Below are 21,372 nucleotides of genomic sequence, written 5' to 3'. Positions count from 1 at the left end.
TTTCTAATCTTATTAGAAAGAAAATTTGACTTCAACTTGTCTATGTGGGTTTGCTTTTAAATATAGGTAGAAAAACTTTTTTGGTGAAACAAATATGAAAATAATTATTTCAAGGATTCCTTAGCAATGTGCATACCTTTTGTTATATACCCTGTTTTAAAACTATAATGATATTAATGTCTGAATTTAAAAGAATTTAATATCTATCTAAAAGTATATGCATTTTTAAATGTAAGCCAAAAGTAATCTCCTTTATGAAAAATCTATTTAGCAATTCATATTTAAAACCCCACATACTTATCTACTGCAATATAGAAGGTACACTATATCCTGAAGACTCAGCGGATAAAGATTGATGTATTTTCATTTAAAGTAAAAAAAAAAAAAACTAAATATAATTTTATTTTCTTCCCGCCACCTACCTCTACAACAAGAATCATTATGTCCTGTTTCCAGAGTTTGTGATTGTATCTCTTTTTAGAACACATTTGTTTCCCGACTTCACTTAAGTATAATAACCTGTACGTATGTAAAAATGTACAATTTGATCAGTTTTGACATAGGTATGTATAGTCGCTGAAACCATCATCACGACAAATACATCTATCACTCTAAAAATTTCCTTGAGAACACATTTAGATCTGAGTTATATTTTGGTTACTTATTTTGTATTTGTGTCCCACATTAAATTGTCTTGTGAGCTGGGACCATATCTTCATTTTTTGGTAATCTCTTTTAGTAAATCATGTTCATATGTAGGCAATCAGAAAATATTAGTTAAATTAACACACTCAGATGGGAGTTTTCTTTAGGAAAAAAAATAGTGAGTGTTAGAAAAAGAATTTCGCTTTATTTATTTTTTTGCTGTAAGGGGTCTACTTTTGTTTGACCTAGGGGCTGGGGTAGGGTGGGTGGATGTGTGTGTGTGTGCGCACATGTGCATTTTGAATATTTTGGAATATATTTTTGTCATACAATTCCTTGTCTTCTCTGTGTGGTGGTTAGGTATATGCCAAGAAATTTGCTTATTAAGTATGCAGTTCTTAAATCATACCATATGTAATCTTTTATGAATGACTTTATAATTTTATGACATTTAAAGATATTCTAACTTTAACTTTATTTTTTCTTAGCTCATCCCTTCTTTTAAATGGGAAACAAATTCATGTGGCTTATTGGAAAGAATCTGACAAGTTGTTGTTAATTGGTCTGCCTGCTGAAAAGTAAGTTAAGATTTTTGTCTACCTTAAAATTATTTCTCAAATACTACTAACAAAGCCTGTTTCATTAAACTTATGACCTTTTTTGTCAAAATGTAAACTCCTTAATCAGTTTTACAACTTAATGGCCTGCTACACTACCATGATGGCTATGTATGTTCATTTGGTATGAACCGTGGATAAAGGGGCCAGAAAGGCCCCGCTGGACCAATCAGTTAGGGTAGGAGCTGTCAATCACGTTCCTCTAGGATATGGCCAGTTCAGAAGTGGCTGTTCTCTGCTCAAATTTTTGACAGTATCATGATTTGGATTTTGCATGTTTATAGTTTTTTACTGTTGGGAATTTTGGGAAATTAAGGGTGTTTGCTGATGTTGAGCACCTTTGGCAAAATAATGAATGCTTAATTCTAAAGAGACTTCTTTAATGGTACCTCTTTTTAGTATCATGGTCTCCTTCTTAACTTGCTTGCAAGTATTTTGAAATTATTTAATTTTAATAGTAGTAGTTAAGAGCAGGGTTGACATTGATAATGAGCTAACCATGAACCCAGGGACTGCATTAGGTACTTTACATTTGTTAATCCAATTTCCAAAACTGGCTTCAAATGGACTTAACGATTACTGACCCCATTTTATCAATGAGGAAAGTAAAACGAAGAGAAAGTTATGTAACTTGCAAAGGGTCATATAATCAGTATGAGGCAGAACTGGAAATTTAAGGAGAGTCTCTGAATTCTTTGTACTTCATTTCTTCCCTAATGTCGTAGAAAATGAAAGGCTGGGAGTGAGGAGTGGGGTGCAGAAAGGGGCTGGAATCTAGAGAACAGCCCCGAGGAGATGGATTTAACTACTGATAGACTAGTCTATGTCCCTGCTCAATGATTTTTAAAACTTGGAATTTAGACTCTTGCTTACTTTAAAAAGTAATTTAGTTTTCCCTTCTGGTCCATAGAACCATCATACATTGTCTACCAAATAGTTATCAAACACCAAAATAAGTACTGTAGTATGTGACTGATACTACTTTAGAGAATACTAGTTAGGACCAATTTTCTTTTGGTGTTGCCTTAAGCTTTCCAAGGAAGAGAAACGTAGACCTCAAAAATACGTTATCCAGCTAATCTGAACACGAATATGACTATTTCCTATTACTAATGACTTTGTTAATTATGTTTATTTTATTATATAAGTGTATTAGTTACTGTTCCTGCTTACCAAATTACTCTACAACTTAGGGAAGTAAAGATTTATTGTCTCAGGTAAACACCTGTGGGTCAGGAAGCCATGAGCAATTTAGCTGGCTGGTGCTAGCTGAGGCTGCCCAAGGCTGCAGTCAAAACGTTGGCTAGGAATACAGACTGAAGGTGGCTTACAGATAGCCATTGTGAAGATGCATCATTCCCTTGCCACATGGACCTCTCCATAGACCTGCTGGAGTGTCCTCACAAAGTATCAGTGGGCTTACCCCAAAGCAGAAAGGCCTTTTATGACTTACTCTTAAAACAGATACACTGTCATTTCTACCAGTACATTTGTTAGACTGTGTTACCAAGTCCATCCCCCACGCAAGGGGAGAGAACTAAGTAAGCTCCACTTCTTGAAGGGAAGAGTATCAAACATGAACTCAAAGGAGGCTACAGTGAAAAATATCAAAACGATTGTTTTGAAGTAAGTTTAATTTTTAACACAGATAGGATCTATCATAAGTGTGGGGATCAAAATTTTTAACATGAAGAATGGTGCTGTGACATATACTAAGTAGATGATGGCTCTCTTTAACCAGCATTAGCTGATACTTTTTTTTTTTTTTTTCCTAAAAAGGGACTATAGTCATCCTTTGCTATCTGTGGAGGATTGGTTCCCAAACCCCTCATTTTGTTTTGTGTGGGTTTATGAGAATTGTAGAATATCCACAGTAAGATACTTTAGGATGTAGTGGCAGGGTAAAACTTTTTTCTTGACTTTTTTAGTAGCCCAAAAGGCAAAAGAAAAGAAACAGAAAATACAATAGGGAGATAAAGGTGCAGCATAGGCAGTTAGAGAGGGAAGAGGAGAGTCCAGCTGAGAAAGTGAGTGGGGGCTGTAAAGATGTTCTGCTTTTATATATGTGTGATTTGACTATGTTGTAAATAAATGTATTTTTGCCTTTCTTAGAGTTCCTCTTCCTCAGCTAAGGCATATGATAGAGGATGTTGCCCAAACCTTAAAATTTATGTATAGTTCTTTAGATAGGTAAGTACTTTGAATTGAATCTCAAGTTTTAAGTGTATGATTCTAAGTCACCTTTTGCACTTAATACTGTTTCTTGGTTGGCAAGTTAGTTGTTTGTTTTTTCATTTCTATTTTCTCATCTTTTATCACTGGACTTTATTTTAAAGCTCTAGACAGTTTTTCATTTGATCCCTTGCTTTTTTCTTTTTGGCCTCATATGTCACTTTAGTGAAATAGTGAGGTAACCACAGTTATATTCTGATTTGATATATTTCTGTAGGGGCAAGGGTAAGAGCATTTTTTTAATAATATACAGAAAAGAGAGGGTATAAATGTTGTGTTTTTCTCTGATTATAAGATGATTATCAAATTCACTATACTAAAATGTGATACTTCCTTCTAAAGAAAATTTTAGTGAAAAAAATGTATGCAATCTTAAATAAGAAATAGTAAAGCGTTGACTAGTTTCATGTGTATCCTGCAATATATTTTCATACAATGTGAACATGCATACTTTTTTATGCATATAGGCTCATATTATACATACTTTTCTGCTTCTTCTTTAACATTACAATATAATGCGAACTAATGGAGAAAATTTGAGGTAACTGTTCAACATTTGAACTTGTAAAATTATGGGTGGAAAGGAAATTATTCTCTTTGTGGGAGTTTTGTAAGTCCCAGTACTTCAGAGAGGTAAAATGATGCCTTTGCTTTCAAAGCCTTAAGCATATAACAATATATAAATCCAAAGATAGTTTATCCATTTTTTTAAACCACAGTGGTATCAGCTGTCTATTTATCAATGTGGATTTTTGTTGTCCCTGTTCTCAGAGCAGACATAAGGAATGTTCTGTGATTGTGCCATCTGGGAAAACTATCTAAGTTGCAGTAGTTGCCCCCGAGAGTCACTTAGGAGATGCATTCTTTTCAAACCCAATCAAGTATTTATTAACATTTTCCAAATATGTTAACTACAAAAGGCTGGGCAGCCACGAACAGTGCTTTTACCTTTAACTAATAAGGAAATTTTTAACCAATGAAGAGTAAGTATGTGGTTATAAACAACCTCTTTAAATTTATACAAGATGAGCAAACCTTGCTGTTTTGCCCTAAATGAAACTTTGTTTTCATAAAACCAGAGATAATCAAAGAATTCCTGCAATGAATTCTGTACATGACGATAGTCAATTGCAACTATTTTGCAAATTCCAGTGGTGTAGGTGGGGGGCAGAGGGACTCTTCATTTCTCTAATTTTTATCTTGAAATTTAGGTTCCATTGATTTGGACGTATCTCCAAGTTGGCAGCAAATTTAACTAGTTTCTCGTTTAAGTGAGAATTTGAAAGACAAACTAAGCAATAAATGTGAAGATCTATTGAGTTCTTAAAACCAAGAAGCAGTATGGCTTTGAGATATTAATAATTATTTTGCAATAATTTTTAACAAGTATTTTTTTCTGATTATGAAAGCTATTAAAGGCCCACTGAGCCACTGAAAAGTGGTTATACATCAACACAGTTTAATGTTGTGATATTAGTTATGACAGTTTCCTTCACCATTTCTTGCCAGTCCATCAGTGTGTCTTATCCAAATCTCAAACCTATCCATTTCTCTCCAGCCACTGTCATCTCTCACTACTACTGTAACCTAACTGGTTTCCTTGCCTTCATTCTTGCCACTTTAATTTCCAAACACAGTTAGAGTGATCTTACTACATGATCTGGTTCTTACCTACATTTATAATTTCAGACTTCAAATTGCATTGACCTCTCTGCAGTGTTCAGCAGGAGCCTTAGCCCAGATTGTTCCCACCCTACAGCTTGTGCACTCTTTCCTATCACTGGACTTTCTTGACTGTGAGATTTCAGCTTAAATGCTCCATTCTGAGAGATGCTTCCCCAGCCATTTGATCTAAAATAGCCAACCAATCACATCACCCATGCACATAGTATTGTTTTCGGCATAGTCCTTTATACGAGAACATGTTTTTACGGTTTGTTCATCTGTTGTCTTTCTCCACTAGAAAGAGCTCCACAGGGGCAGAGACCTGTCTTTTGTCTTGATATTTTCACTGCTGTGCCTCCAGCAATGAGAACAGTGCCTGGAACATAGTAGGCACTCAAGTAAATTGTTGAATGAATCAGTGAATATTATTCTGACATGTTAGCAGTATATATTCCAATTATTGTGCTATCCAGTGGGTTATTCCAAAGAATGGTTGTAGACAATGCTGGATTACTTTTACATGGCCGAAACAAAGTGTTTAGTTTCTCTCTCTCTCCACGTTTTTTTTTTTTTTTTTAGTTTTTCAGTAGTTATGCCTTCATTAGTAAAATAGGAGGAAATAACTTGGGCTAATTTATGTGCTTACTGCTTACCAGCAAGTAATAAGCATAATAATATGTACTAGAGACTGCTTTTGAGTTAGATAATATTATTCCCAGTCTTACAGAACTGGAAACAAAAGTTCAGGGAAAGGTTAAAATGATTTTCTTGAGATATCTACCAAGTAAGAACAGTGGTAAGATTCAAAGCCAGATCTATTCTATTACAACACTCAAAATCTCTTTATTGCCCCATATTGCCTGAAAGATACTGGAAGTTATAGATGTTTCATGCTAGTCAGAGGTAAGAGCAACTTTTGTTTTTTACAAAGAGGGCACTTCAGCCCATTCTGTTGTAGATGTACCACTTGTATTAGCCCTATGGTTTTCCGTAGTACCATCTACTCGGGGCATTTGAGAGCAGGTTTTAGGGTAAACAATACTGACAGCATGAATTTCTCAACATACTCCGTAACATTACAGCAGTAATTCTTACTGAGGGAGAGGATCCAGCCCCCTTAGGAACATATGAAAGATAGCTACCATTCCCATGCGTTGTCCTAACTTAAAGCTCTTATTTCCTCAGTGCCTTTTGCCAGGTCGAGAATGTGTCTCATTTGGATCACTTTTTCGACTTGTTCTTTCAAAGAGCACTGCAGCTGGCCAAACTGCATCGCAGTGCCAGCCCCAACATACAGCGGTATGAGACCTCTAGTGCAGTACTTCTGGATAATCTCCCTGGAGTTCGGTGGCTCACACTTCCACAGGAAATCAAGGTAATCTTAGAACTCATAAATAAGAATCAGAACCAGTTGCTTTGTAATTCTTTAGCTTCTCTTTTTTCTTAAGCTTTTTGTTACTTTCTAAATAGAAATTAGCTCTCTTACCTAACACTAACATTTAAGCTTTGTCCAAACTTGGAATACTTTTGAGGCATTATAATTGTGTGATGTATCTTACTTTGGAATTTTGTGACTTTGATTTTATAATTAAACATCCTTGAGTTAGGATTATGTTTCTATATAAATTAAAGACAGATGAAATCATTGGCTAATAAACAATATTCTTAAAGTACATATCTCCACTAATAGCAAAATCTTTCTGTATATGAACATATGTAATTAGTCTTTGCCTTGTCCCCTAGATCTAGCTTACCCAGAGTGGTCATCAATGTAGTTTTAGTCATATCTATAGACCCAGAATAACTTTACTGTTAAATGATTGAAAAGATCATTTCAGACATTTTCATCACCAACAATCTATTTAGCCACAGCATTTGGATTAGTATTAAATGAGGCACTATGACATAGCTTGTTCCTTGCTCATGAAGAAACCCAGGCTGTGTTGTACTAAAAACCCCCTTCAGGGTTCTACTCTTCATTAAATTATTTAATGTATGATCAAATAAATGCTTTTGTGACAGTTTAATAATGATTTAAACTGTTTTATCAGTTGTTCTGCTTAGTTTCCTCATCTGTAAAATGGGGACAATAATAGTACCTACCTCATACAGGAGTTAGTTGTTGTTCCAGGTAAAGAGCTTAGAATCGAGCTTGGCACATTGTGGTCATAGTTACAGTGGTGAGAGTTCATTATATAGTTTTTAGTTGAGGGATTAAAACATGTTTAGAGGAAACTTTACCTTCTGGTATTTCTACTTTGTCCTTGCCTTTGTCAACTGCCCACTGCTGCAACTTTTGATACCACATGCCAATGATTATCGTTTTCTTAAATTATGTAAAAACTAAAAAGTATGAGATATATAATTCTACCTTCACCAGTGTTTTCATAAAAAAAAATAGTAAATATTCAATATAGACAAAATAAATAGATAACTCTACCTTTAAGATAGAAAGACTCTGGCTCCGAAGTGTCTCATGCCCACTTTGTTATCTTTTTACTTCTGAAAGACACAAAGCCGATTCTGTGAGTCAGAAGGTGCCGTCTCGTGAGGCCTTGCTATTCTGGTCTTATAGTGCCCAGGTTCTTTCCCCCGTCTCAGAACCTCCTTACTAAAGACATCTCAGCGCAAAATATGTAGTCTCTCCTTTCCATGAGAATGGAGGTGCTTCGTGTGATTTTTAGGGGTAATGTCTTTAGACTTTGGATATGTTAAATATTATCTTCCCCCTACGAAGTTTGTGATATTTTAAAATGCAGCCTAATTTGGTCTTCTGAATTCCACATGAAGGCTACCTCTTATATTCAGATTTCTTTTTCAATGGCATTTTTTTTCTTAATTTAGCTTAACATTTGATTAAAAGCATAGTATGCTTTATCCTAAAGAATATCAAACTGAGAAATTACTCTGTGAATCCTCGTGTATATTTTTTAATTTGTTGCTTCAAATCATACCAGTTGCTTATCTTACCAAAGCTTTTGTTGCTTTTACCCTTAAGTCTAACACTACTGTATGGAGATCAGTCAGTCTTCATTGTGCCAGATACTCAGATCTGTTATGCTTTGGAAAATCCAGAGAAGTCCTCTGGATGCTCACAGTTCAGTTGGATAGGTGGAATTAATACACAGGAAACAATGAGGTTATAGCTTACAGACGTTTTCTATATTTTGTAATCTGGTTAGGAAAATTAAGAAGAGTTATTTTTGGAAAGGAGATAGATACCTTCTACAAAGTGATCTAAAAGTCTCTGATAAATGCAAAATTTAAAAACCGCATAACCCTCGAAATTTTTGTTTTTGTTTTATCAGAAAACTCAAAGAACGTATACACTTTCTTTTTCTCTTTGAGATTGCTTACTGTGTTAAAAAATAGTAAGGTTTATTGACTATCTTCTAATGGAAATTAAAGAATTGTATGCCTTAAGGATGCTAGTTAAAAACATATGTGTGAGGTTACTTGTGCTTGATAAATTTTAGGTGAAGAGAGTTCTTTTCAACTTGGGGGAAAAAAACTTGTTCTGAGTTTAGTATATGAGGAGATCTTTGGTTTTCTTTTCCAGATGTTTAAGAATTTCTTTGTCAGATGTTCTTTTTTTTAAAAAAAATCATTTTTCCTAAGGCACACTAGAATAATTAAGAGAAAAGATACTTTACCTTTTCTCTTAAGGAATATGAAGAAACATTATAGGCATCTTGTACATTAGTCGGTAGAGTTCTGTAGCAGGAATAGCAACCCATTAAAGAGTAACATTTCTGAAATCAAAAATCACAAGTGGGTAATTTTCTTTTTGTCCTGTAGTTTTTCATAAGAGAAACTATAGACGCAAAAAAAAAAAAAAAAGAGAGAGAGAGAGAGAATATGAACTGCTTGCTAGCTGCAGAAAAATGTAGGTCACAAATGAGGAATAAGTCATACTGTGTGAAAAGCATTGAAAGGCATGACTAATGTTTCCAAAGCTTTTGTCATCTCAGTAAGACACAGTTTGTGAAAATCCTGCAGAGAGTCAGGGAGTGCCTTGGAGTAAAAAAAAAAAAAAAATCAGAAATATCGCATATGCTATGAATTTTAATGGCCAGTAGTTTTCAGTTTATGTATATGCATTATAGATTAAACTGCAGATTAAATTTATTGTTTTTAAATTGTGAATATTTTAGAGAGGAAAAAAATGTATGAAGGAGTTCAAGCAATTTCCATAGAAACAGCAGCTAAATCCTTAGTAAAAGATTTTTCTAATAACTGTAACTCTGTAGGGTAGTTAAACTGTGCCAGATTCCAGGGGAACACTTGCTTTCAATTTTTAATCCATGAATAAAGAGTAACAGTCCTTTTATACAAAATATAGAAGAGAGGGGAAAATGTTGGTATTTCCCAAGAATTCATCTGTTGAGAAATGTACAGGAAACAAAAACAACTCAAAGTAGATTGGCTACATCAAGATTGATTTTTTTTCCCTTTAAGAATTTTAATACATTAAAAATTTTCTAACTTAAAACTGAAAGCAGTTTTTAAATCTCATCATTCTGCATGTAATAGAGTGAAGCCCATTTTTGCAATAATTGAGAGTTAATTGAAAAATGCCTATATGTTAAATAAATTAATTTTTTTGCAATTGCAAAGGTTAAAAACAAGATGTTCCATTTTGGGACATTTCTTAAATAGCTCAAAGAAAAATATTCAATTCTTTCAGTAATTATTAAGTACTTTTGTATGGCCATTATTAAAAACTAATAAGAGTTCAATGTTTGTTACTTTTTTCCTCCCACATAGATTGAATTAGACATGGCATTGAGTGACTTGGAGGCTGCAGATTTTGCAGAACTGGTAAGAGAAGCAGTAAATTTTAGGAGAGAATCAATGTTGAGTTCTCATAAATCAGTCATTATTCCAAATATTTTCCAACTGGGCATGTGAGAATCTTGAAATACATAACATTAGGTCTCTATTTTGACAAGGACAAAATCTATTTTGCTTAAGATTTTCTACTCAGTTAAAAATATTTGTTACATAATGTGTATGTAATGATTAATTACTTTAGTATCATTAAGGACTGGGCTTTGAGAGAAAGGACATTCATGTAATATTGATTAAATTAAAAAATAAAAACCCTGTAGATCTGAATTTAAATGGAAAGTATCAGTATGGTTTTTAATTTTTTTAAAAAATATGTTTCCTAGTTCTGTCCAGTGAAAGGCTCAAAAAGAGTGACCATCCCCAGTAGTGACAAGCACCACTAGCACCCAGGTCATGGTATATAAATAATACAAGATTCTTAAGAGTAATGGCTGATTCCAGATTTGGGCCTGAAAACATGCAAGATAAGCCTGGCAACATCTCATTATATCAGAAACCCAGGGAGCTTTCAAAAATTACTATGATTAATGTGGGGTTCAAGTAACCAGGAGAAAACTTAAAGAGGCTCCCAGTTGAGCATCTATAAGGAAAATAACTGCAAGAGATTGAAATACATCAGATATGTATAAGTCCATGAGTTTATAATGATACCAAAGAAAAAAATTTCTTCGTCAACTTGGGAAGATGCTACTGAACTTGTTACTGTGAAACCTGGTAACTAAGGAGGAAGAATCACACATTTATCTGCCTTTCCTATCTGAACCATACCTCAAGGTTATCAGAGATGAGAGGGGGTTCTCTTTATGAAAGTGGTCTATCTAATGTATCAAGAAAGAATGACGGAATTGGAATATCACCATTTTGCAATCCCCATAATGAATTAATGGGTCTAAGCAATGTTCATTAGTAGCTGTTAATATCACACACACACACAAACAGACAGAAAGTATGTGACTCCTAATGGAAGTACACACAGAACCTATGAAATATACTTGAACAGGCCTCAAGACCTAACTACCAGTTTGCAGGAAATACCAGGGGGAAAGGGACATGTTTGATGACCCCATTGGGGATGAGGGACTGCAATCAGCAAAATCCTGAATGCGAAACACAATAGGACAGTTTCTTCAACAAATAAATTAGAAGGGGGATGGGAAGAAGTTGAGAGAGAACCTATCAGTTTTAAGAGACTTAAGAAACATATCACCCAATTTCAGTGTATAGACCTTACTTGGCTCCTGATTCAAACAAAATTAAAAAAAAAACCAAAAAACAAAAAACATCTGTGAGGCAATCAAGTAAATGTAAACACTGATAACTGGTTATTAGGTGAGAATAATTCTTTAGATGTGGTATTGGTATTAAGTCCTGTTTTAGAGATACATTCAGTATTTATAGATGAAATACTGAATAAGATCTGGAATTGATTCTGAAACAATTCAGCAGAGAGAGAGAAGGAGTGGGGTAGAGATGAAACAAGATTAGCTATGTACTGGTCATAGCTGAAGTGGATGATGATGGATACATAGAAGCTAATTATACTATTCTATTTTTGGATATGCTAAAATTTCCAGTAATACAAGTTCTTTAAAAAGTAAATGGGAAGTTAGAAAGTAGAAGCCATGAGGGCTAGATCATTCTAAGACTGCTGGTGAAAGTGGGGGGAGGATGTTAGCTTGAAGGGGTAGCTAAGTTTTAACTAAGATTCTGAGCAAATGGTAGGGTGTTTATAAAAATAACTGAAATTTATGTATGGTGAACTTTTCATTGGTCATAAATATTTTCACCAATGGAGAATGTTTAGATAGATAATACTCATCATTATAAAGTATATAAGTTTTAGGAACTTATATCTAATAAGTTAATTAAAACTCTAATTCTAATCATTATAAAGTATATGGGTTTTAGGAACTTTTATCTGATCGGTTAATTAAAACTCTAATTCTTGCTTTTATAGAACATCATTTTAATGAGCAGTGGAACTAGCAATATTTTCTGTAAAGGCCCTATTGGATTTCCTTGGATACAACATCAAGACACAATCCATAAAAGAAAAAAAAATGATCAATTGAGAATATAAAGTAGTACAATTACTTCGCAAAGCAGTTTGGCAGTTTCTTAATAACCTAAACATACACTGACCATATGATTTAGACATTCTATTCCTATCTATTTACTCAAGAGAAATGAAAGCTTATGTTAATACAAAGACCTGTACACAAATGTTCATAGCAGTTTTATTTGTAATAACCAACCAATCCAAATAAGTGTCCATCAACAGGTGAATAAACTAATTATGGTATATTCATGCAATAGGATACTACCCAGCAAAAAACTTGGTGGTGGTGTTGATGGAACTGTCCTATATCTTGATTTTGGTGGCACTTACATAGCTGTACACATTTCTCAGAACTCGCAAAACAATTCACAGTGAATTTTACCTTAATTAAAAAAATAAAAATAAGGATCTGTTATAAACTTTTCGTGGAATTAGATTTGACTTAATCTTATATCCTAATTTTGTTTTCTTTAGTTTTTAAAAATTAAGGTATAATCTACATTCTTCTATGCCTGTTTATTGTCAGTTCCTCTCTTGACCCCCAGCCCCTGGCAACCACTGATCTGTTTTCTGTCTCCATGGTTTTACCTTTTCTGGAATGCCATGTAAGTTGAATCATGCCGTAGGTAATGTTGGAGGTTTGATGTTTTGACTTAGCATAGTGCATTTAACATCCATTCATGTCAGTGTATGGATCAGTAGTTCGGTCCTTTTTATTACTGAGAAGTATTCCATTGCATGAATGTATCACAGTGTTTATCCATTCCCCAAATGAAGGATACTCAGATTTCCAGATTTTAGTTTTCTTTAGGTTTCATTGTGTTTAATTATAAAAGTAATGCATGCATACTGGATAAAAATGCAGGTATGATTATTGGAAACAAATGTCTTCCCTCCTCATCCCTCTCTCCAGTTCCATGCCTATTTGTTAACTGTTCTTATAGTTTGGAACGTATGCTTGCAGACCTTTTCTATACACGTATGTACCCACATACAAACCAACATCCATGTATATATATATACATGTGTATCATTGGGGTGCTATTTTTAACAACTAGATCATAGTGATATTTTGTTCTGCAGCTTGCATTCTTTGCTGAACAGTATAACCTAAAACCTTTTGTGCCTGCTCATATAGATCAACCTTATTTTTTAACACAAATAATTTCATTAACCATTCTCTGTTGATGAACTTCATCTCCATTTTTGCATATTACAAATAATTCTATAAACTTTTTACACAAAAAAAATTCTGCCCTTATTTTTGAAGATTTCTAGAAGTGGATTTACTCAAAGAGTATATATATTAATTATTATTATTATTATTTTACATATTACTCAGTGGTCCTCAAATAGGTTCTATCAATTTGTACTTTCAAAAATAATATATGACAGTATTGGATATTTTAGATGATGTAGAGTGCTGAAGCTTAAGAGATTTGTTTTAATCTTTCTTGGTGTAACATCTTATATTTATTCTCAGATGTTGCTAATCAAGTTTCTTATAAGAATCAAAAACGAGACTTAGTCAAATAGATGCGCACCTTATCTTTCATCCTAACATCCTAATATATTGATTTCTAACAAAGGCACTATGAAAAGTTCAGGCACTGAAGAATATAATTGCCATTTTAACTATTGTTGTAGCTTAACTAGGATTTTTAAATCCACTGTATTTTTCTCCCCCAGTCCGAGGATTACTATGACATGAGGCGGCTGTATACGATTTTAGGATCATCTCTATTTTACAAGGTAAGTTGAAGGTTGAGACTTTTATAAATGTACAACTCTCATATGAACTGACCTACAGTAAATTTCCTCAGACTTTTACAAACATGAAAACTACATCTATCTCTTTTTCTCTGAATGTAGGTTCCCTAAAATTAAGATCTTCGAACAAGATTTGTACTTACATGTTGACAAGTACCATAAATATATTTTTGGTTTCATTACATTCTAAAGCATTTATAAATGTATTAAGGAGAAACTATACTCAAGGAACCAAGTGAGAAAGGAAAGCAGTACTTCTGATTTCCTTTTGCAGCAGTGTGCTTGTTCCTTATCTTCAGACATAACCGTGCATCTTTTTAATCTTTTAACATTAAGTAGTTAAATTCTATGTAAAGCTAGTTAAACATCAAATTAATTTAAATATTTTAATTTTCAAAAATATTTTAAAACAATTTGAAACATATCTAAAAAGGAATCAAACAGTATAGAATGGTACATAGTGAAGTCTCTCCCCACTTCAACATCTGATTATCCACTTTCCATCCTCAGAATTCAGTTCTTTTCTAATTTTTCCATTCAGTCTTATACTTCTCAGAGGTGATCTTGCTTTGTGCTTAAGTCTGTGTGTTACAGACTTAAGTTATCATAAATATTTGATCTCTAGTTGACCACGGGCATTTATTTTTACTGTCTTCATTTATTCCATTTGAAACTCTTATATTTTAAGCCTATAAAACTCAGATTATGGGATTACTGCTTGATTATCACGTTGACTTTTGTTATTTGTGTTTAAATTCAAGGGTTATTTGATATGCAGTCATTTGCCTAAGGATGATCTTATTGATATTGCTGTATACTGTCGTTACTATTGCCTACTGCCTCTAGCAGCAAAACAAAGAATTGGTCAGTTGGTAATATGGAGAGAAGTGTTTCCTCGATATCACCTTCAACCTTCTGTAGACTCAAACACTGAAGTCTTTCAGGAACCTGAAGGGAGATATTTTTTGCTAATTGTTGGCTTGGTAAGTATATGTTGGCTTCTCTTTTTTTGCCATTTACCATCTTAATAAATACACAGATATGACAATTTAAAATTATAAGTATGTTAAATACCAGTATTCAAGAAAATGTTATATGCCCCCTTTCTTTTGCACCGATTTAATACTCAGAGAAATATTAATGAAACCCAGGATACGATTTTAGCATGTTCTTAAGATCTTTTGTTCTCATTTCTACAGTAGTTTTATCCTCTGGTTTGTTTTGGGAAATAGAGGAAAACATGCAAAAAATACAGAATCAGAGTAAATATGTGACTGTAAGTGAAAGGACTTCCAATAATTGATCCTCTTTGAAAGTGACTTTAGGGAATTCCATGTGCTAAATGTAGTGGCCTATTGGTATATCAAGATAAGGCAATATGAGATTTGTTTTCAAAGGTGATCAGGAAGCATTGAGAATAACTGAGAGTTTTTAATAAACATCACATGGTTATGCCATATGCCCATATGTCTTTAGTATTCATCAATTTATACATGCATATTGCATATAAATATCTTCACATAGCTAAATCTATATTAATAACTTTTTTCTTATAGAGGCATTATATGCTATGTGTACTATTAGAAGCTGGAGGCTGCACATCCAAAGCTATTGGAAATCCTGGACCAGACTGTATATATGTGGATCAGGTCAAAACAACTCTTCACCAGCTGGAAAGAGTAGATTCCCGCATAAATGAACGACTAACATCTTCTCCAAGTCCCTGCTTGTCTTGTGCTGACTGGTTCCTTGCTGGGTCACATGAAAAATTAGACGGGCTGACAACCTCACCTATCCTCAGTAGGCTACAGAGTACTTCCAAAGTAGCAACCTCTCCAACCTGCAAAAGAACTCTTTTTGGTGACTATTCCTTGAAGACACATAAGCCCAGTCCTTCCCAAAGTACTGGAAGATCTGAAAGTGGTTGTGACGCTAGAGAAGGCGTTGGCCCAAGCCCCCATTCTACACTGGATGCCGCATGGAAGCAAAGAGAATCTCAGGGCTCTGATGGTTCAGAAGAAAGTCAGGCCTTGCTTAAGGTATGTGTTCATTCAAGCGTGTACATTCTGAGAGCTAAGCTGTCTTTCCAGTCCTTATTGTATTACTGCAAAGAATTTTTAATCTAGTAGATCGTTCTTAATTTGAACTGGTGGTTATGGTCACTGTTCAAAAACTAATGATTTCGAACCAAACAGAGGAAGAAGTATCAAGTAATAAAACAGTAGCCACTTAACATCGAGGGCATCTGCTTGGCACTACTTACAAGTAGGGAAACTTTAATCCTGCTCTTCCCTGTTCACCTCTTTCTTTATTCACAATGTTAACAGGGAACAGCCTAGCTGTGGGGCATTTAGGGGGCTAATCTGACTAACCAGTCAATAAAATGTTCAGTGGAAACAGAATCAGAAACTTAAAGTGTGTATGTTATTTTTTTATAGTTTTTTTTTATCTGCACCTGTGAAGTTCTGTCTCCAAACTCAAAAATTCAAAATGTGACTATTAAGCAAAGAGAATATTCATGTTTCAGATTGCTTATTTATCATTTTCTATGTTTTCTCTCCATGAAAACACCATATTATATACAAATGATTATCAAATGATGACAGCACACTGCTGTCATCACCCTGGGAGGGTGTCTACTTATTCTTGATGCTGCTCTTTTGAAACATTTTTGAAAGTTGTCATTTTAGGTAGATGGAAATGATGCCAGACAAAGCATGAAGATGGAGAAGCATGAGAAAGGGCAGGACTGAAATATGAGATTTGAGTATCATGGCTTAAATAACCATAGATTTGATCTCCTAATTCCAAACAACAGAGTGCTCTTGGAGCCTAATTGGATGTATTTAGGAAATACTAACACCAGTATTATATTTATTATCCCAGTTTGTGAAATTGGTAGGAAATATAGTTTAGGATGATTTGGACAGAATTAAGGAGCCATGAACAGCTCCTAAGAGAAAGTGAATTTCTAAGATTTAACCATTCAACAAATGTTGATTGAATATCTATTATGTGCCCAGGGCCATGCTACACAAAGGAGATACAGAGATGAATAAGATACAGCCCCTGCCTTTGAGGAGTACAGTCTAGAGAGGAAGACAAGTACACATACATATAAATTAGGACAAAACTTGGTAATGGCTCCATAATGGCTCTGGTAGGAGGTTTTCAGATCTATCATGTCCTCTGATTACATGGCCCTGGGATCTCTGTTAGCAAAGGATAAGTCAAGAGGCACAAGTGAGCAACGAAAATATTTAAAGGTATCATTGGAAAATAGTAAGTACTTCTCTTAGAAGGATAGTTTTTATATTACTTCTGCTGTTTGATTCCATTCTTAGATATAAACTGATCTACTTAACTATATTTTTCAGATGACTAAAAAGAAGTCAACTCTTCCAAATCCATTTCATTTGGGGAACTTGAAAAAGGACCTTTCAGAAAAAGAATTGGAAATATATAACACAATGAAGTAAGGAGCTTCCTTATAATATAATATCCTTTTTTACTTAAACTCTGCCTTCGAGGAAATTTTACAATGAGAAATTTTAAGTCCATGACATAAAGAGATTTTATTCAACAATTATAATTATGGTATATATTTCATATTGAAGGTAATATCAATGCTATTGCTCTAATGTTTTTTATTATGCAATAGGAAAGATATTCCTATTGAGATAAAAAACAAAGTAGTATCGCAAAATGTGAAAGCCCCCCTTTCTCTCTTCTCCTCAAGTAACCTTCATTTTGTATGTCTAATTTTTAAATTAGAGTTTACTATTTTTAGACTCTGGTGGATGTTTTGGTGTGCTTCCCAGATACTCCTTAGCCCAGGGTGCTTATTCTCAGTGCCTAGCATGGACAATCAAGGCAGTATCAAGGTTAAAAGCTGAAATATGCCTTTTTCTTTCCTCTGTGCTTATGGCTGGAAAAATCAACTGAAGGAATTTATTAGTACGGATATTAGAATTAGAATGGGGCAGTTCGAGTATCTGAGATGCAGATGGGAAATTGCTCTCCATATGTTTAAAGATTGCCAATAAGCAGTCAGCAGTAGAGAGGAAAAAGCAAAGCACCATGCAGCAAGCTGCAGACAGATAAACTCTGCCACTTAGCTATGCGACCTCAAGCAAGTTACTTTAATTCCTCTGAACACTGACCTCCTCATGGATAAAAAAGAAGATAATAATATTTAATACCTTGCAGGGTCATTATGAGAATTAAGACTAAGGTATTTAAAGCACCTATCCTGGCACATAGAGGATATTTAGTATATGATTATTATTATTATTGCTGTTATTGTTGTTCTCTAGCTCTGCTTACTGCTGGTAGAAATAAGCAGCAGTATTTATAGGCTCTGCTGGCCTGAGACCTAGATAGGGAAAGAAAGGATGAAGAATGGAGAAATGGAAGTATTATGAGAACATAGAAGGAAGACTATAATAAGAAATAGAATACTACTAGTAATTGCCATGGTATTCTAGAGTATTAACCCAGCTTTGCAGTTGATAATAACAAGTTTCTTTGAGGATCATCAGTTTGACTATCATGGTAAAAGACCTTCATGCTACCAATTGAAATGTGTTTACTTTGTTGGAAGGTGTTTTAAATGTGGTCCACCTGAGACTGATAGCATGTTTATGGCTTGTAGATATCTGGGGCAGACATTAGCTGAGTTATTCATTACCAACATGGAAAAAGGGGGAGTTAGCCAATTTGGGTTGTTTAGCAAAGGGACGATTAAGTTACCTGCAAATGAATTGGTTTTTGTTTATCCTTGCCTAACATGTAATGCTTGCCTCCATTAAGGAACTTGATAATAACCTTAGCCTGCACTTCAGTTAAGGAGGAAGAGGAAATTAAATGAGGGAATTCAAAGTCTGGCCTACTTTCCCTCCCCTAATTTCACTCCTAATATTATATTGTAGATAAAAACTTATTAGGAGTCTACACAATTCAAAATGAAGCAACATATTTTTTTTTTACTTTAACTTTTTTTAAATTTTATTTTTACTTTCAGGTATACAGTACATTGGTTAGACATTTACATAGTTTATAAAACGATCCCCCTAATTACTCTCTCTCTCCTCTGGCTCTCCACCTAGCCATTACATAATGCTAACTTCATACGGCTATTTCCCTATGCCATGTGAAGCAATATTTTTAAGTTTACTTAAATATCCTTTTTTCTTTTCAAGATTGACATCTGGTCCTGAGAACACACTTTTCCACTATGTTGCCCTAGAAACGGTGCAAGGGATCTTTATTACTCCTACCCATGAAGAGGTGGCCCAGCTAGGCGGCTCTATCCACCCGCAGCTGATAAAGAATTTCCATCAGTGTTGTCTCTCCATCCGTGCAGTTTTCCAACAGACCTTGATGGAAGAGGTAGGGCACTGCTATATAGTTTTCTGCCAGCTTCTTTTCCACATCTCTAAATATTCTCTCTAAAAGATCTGTAATCAATATGTCTAGTAATGACTGTTTTCACTTTTATTTTAACAGACACTCAATCTAACATGAATGGCAAAAGCATTACACTCTCAGTACTTAATTTCAGAGCTTTGTTTTATAATATTGAGTTTTATCCTAGGTTACTATTTCGGGAAGTGGTGGACCTGTGTTTTTTCTATACCAAATAGAATATAGTAGCTTATAATGTAAATTAGCCTTCCATATTTGGCATCTGTGACTCAACCTTTACTTGGACAGGATATCTATGAGTTGGTAACTGATAATTCTTAAGTATTCAACCAGCAGTATACAATATTTTGGAACATAATGGAGTAAAGTAGAGCAGGAGACACATACTATTGCAAATGGTTGGTTGGTTTTCCATCTAGAATTAAGTTTCATTTAATATTGTACCTTCTGGATAAGTAGTAATGTTGTTTGTATACAATTAAGATATTAGCTAGATTGTTTTAATGGCAGGGAAAGATAAGTGTTAATTCCTATAAGAGGATAAACATAAAGATGTTTACTCGTGATATACCCTCCCCCCACAAAAAAACACTCTGAAGATGATTATAATCTATATAGCACTATGTATGTTAAAGATCTAAATTTGTGAAGAAATGGGTTTAATGGTGGAAGAACATTGGGCTGCTGGGTGTAGGAATCCTGGATGGTCCCTTTGATTCTTCCTATTTCCTCAGCTATAAAGTAAGTGGGCTGAGGAAATTTTATGTAATTATGTAAATTATATAGTCACTGAGGACTTATTCAGTAGCAAAATTCTGTCTTATAGGCTGTCTTCTTCAAGCTATCAGAAATTGGTACTCAGCAGAATGTTATGCTTGACCCTATATCCCTATGAGCTTTGCATTCTTATGTTCCTCCTTTCCTATTTAATGTAACTGATAGATTCTATAAGGGAATATTTCATTAGCTTATTCAGTAATATTTAGTAATTAGCTTTCACCCTATTATTTTAAAAATGAGGTACCCACCATTAACCAGACACTATTCTAGGTGCTGGTGATACAACAGTGAACAAAACAAAGTCCCTTTCCTCATGAAGCCTATATTCTAATAGGGGCAACAAATAAATTAGCAAGTAGTATCATATGTCAAATAGGATACATTTCAAAAGGAATAATAAAACAGGGTAAAGGTGAAAGTGGAGGTTAATATTTCAAAAGATCCCTTTGATCATGTCAAATAACATTTGAACAGAGATCTGAATGAAGTGAGGGAGCAAGCCATGCAGCAAATCTGAAGTCAGAGCTTCTAGACAGAGGGAACAGCAGGTGCAAAGCCACAGAGGTCAGAGTGGCTGAGTGGGCAGGAGAGTGGTAGGAAATGAGGAGGCAAAGGTAGCAGGGCCAGATCACACATAGCCTGATAGACTTAAGGACTTTGGGCTTTGTTCTGAAGGAGATGGGGGAGGTTCTGGGACAGTTCTGAGCAGAATAGGGACATGAAAGGGTCACTCAGACTGCCGAGAGAAGAACAGGTGCTATAAGGTGGCAAGAGTGGAGGCAGGGACCAGTTAGGGGGCTATAGAAATTCTCAAAGCAAGAAATGATAGTGGCTTTTCGATTATGGATATATTTTGAATGGCAAGCCAAAAGGGTTTGTTGATGGATTAGATAAGGATTATGACAGAAAGAGAAGAATCAAGGACCACTCCGTTTTGGCCTGAGTCTTGCAAAAAAATCTTTATATTCCAATAAGTCATTGTTTGGGGAGAATCTGGGCAAGATGGAGTATATAAATGCTGTGCTTGCCTCCTCCCATGACCACATTAAAATTACAACTCTAAATTACAGGACAATCAACAAGTAAGTCATTGTTTTGTTAATGATTTAATCAATGGGAAATAGAGTATGCATCAGAGAAAGAGACAATACTGCTTTAAGTATATGGGTTTTAAGTAAATTACAAAAGCATGTATTCACTTAGTAATCTATTCATTAGGTATCTACTATGTACCAGGCCCTGCTGCTTTAAAATAATACAGTGATGAATAGTATATTGTTTCAGCCCTGGAAAAGGGCTTTAATGTACTGGGGAAGACATACCTAT

At 34.5% G+C, this 21,372-nt stretch overlaps 1 protein-coding gene across 5 annotated transcripts in view; it reads left to right on the top strand.

Annotated features, from left to right (window-relative positions):
* INTU (inturned planar cell polarity protein) overlaps nucleotides 1–21,372 on the top strand; it is a 58,591-nt gene that overhangs the window by 32,592 nt on the left and 4,627 nt on the right. For 2 of the 5 annotated variants that reach the window (XM_011362132.2, XM_023531816.1), the window contains 9 exons: nucleotides 3,375–3,452; nucleotides 6,345–6,534; nucleotides 9,927–9,980; nucleotides 12,615–12,674; nucleotides 13,759–13,821; nucleotides 14,601–14,822; nucleotides 15,396–15,878; nucleotides 17,217–17,314; nucleotides 19,041–19,230. In XM_011362132.2, the coding sequence (XP_011360434.1) occupies nucleotides 3,375–3,452; nucleotides 6,345–6,534; nucleotides 9,927–9,980; nucleotides 12,615–12,674; nucleotides 13,759–13,821; nucleotides 14,601–14,822; nucleotides 15,396–15,878; nucleotides 17,217–17,314; nucleotides 19,041–19,230 (1,438 nt within the window). The remainder of the gene's footprint in view (nucleotides 1–3,374; nucleotides 3,453–6,344; nucleotides 6,535–9,926; nucleotides 9,981–12,614; nucleotides 12,675–13,758; nucleotides 13,822–14,600; nucleotides 14,823–15,395; nucleotides 15,879–17,216; nucleotides 17,315–19,040; nucleotides 19,231–21,372) is intronic. The other 3 variants (XM_011362134.2, XM_023531817.1, XM_023531818.1) reach the window with 2 other exon arrangements.

The sequence above is a fragment of the Pteropus vampyrus genome, unplaced genomic scaffold, assembly GCF_000151845.1.
Source record: "Pteropus vampyrus isolate Shadow unplaced genomic scaffold, Pvam_2.0 Scaffold73, whole genome shotgun sequence".
Classification (NCBI taxonomy): Eukaryota; Metazoa; Chordata; class Mammalia; order Chiroptera; family Pteropodidae; genus Pteropus; species Pteropus vampyrus.
Note: the sequence above shows the minus strand (reverse complement) of the source record. Positions and strands in the feature narration are given on the sequence as shown.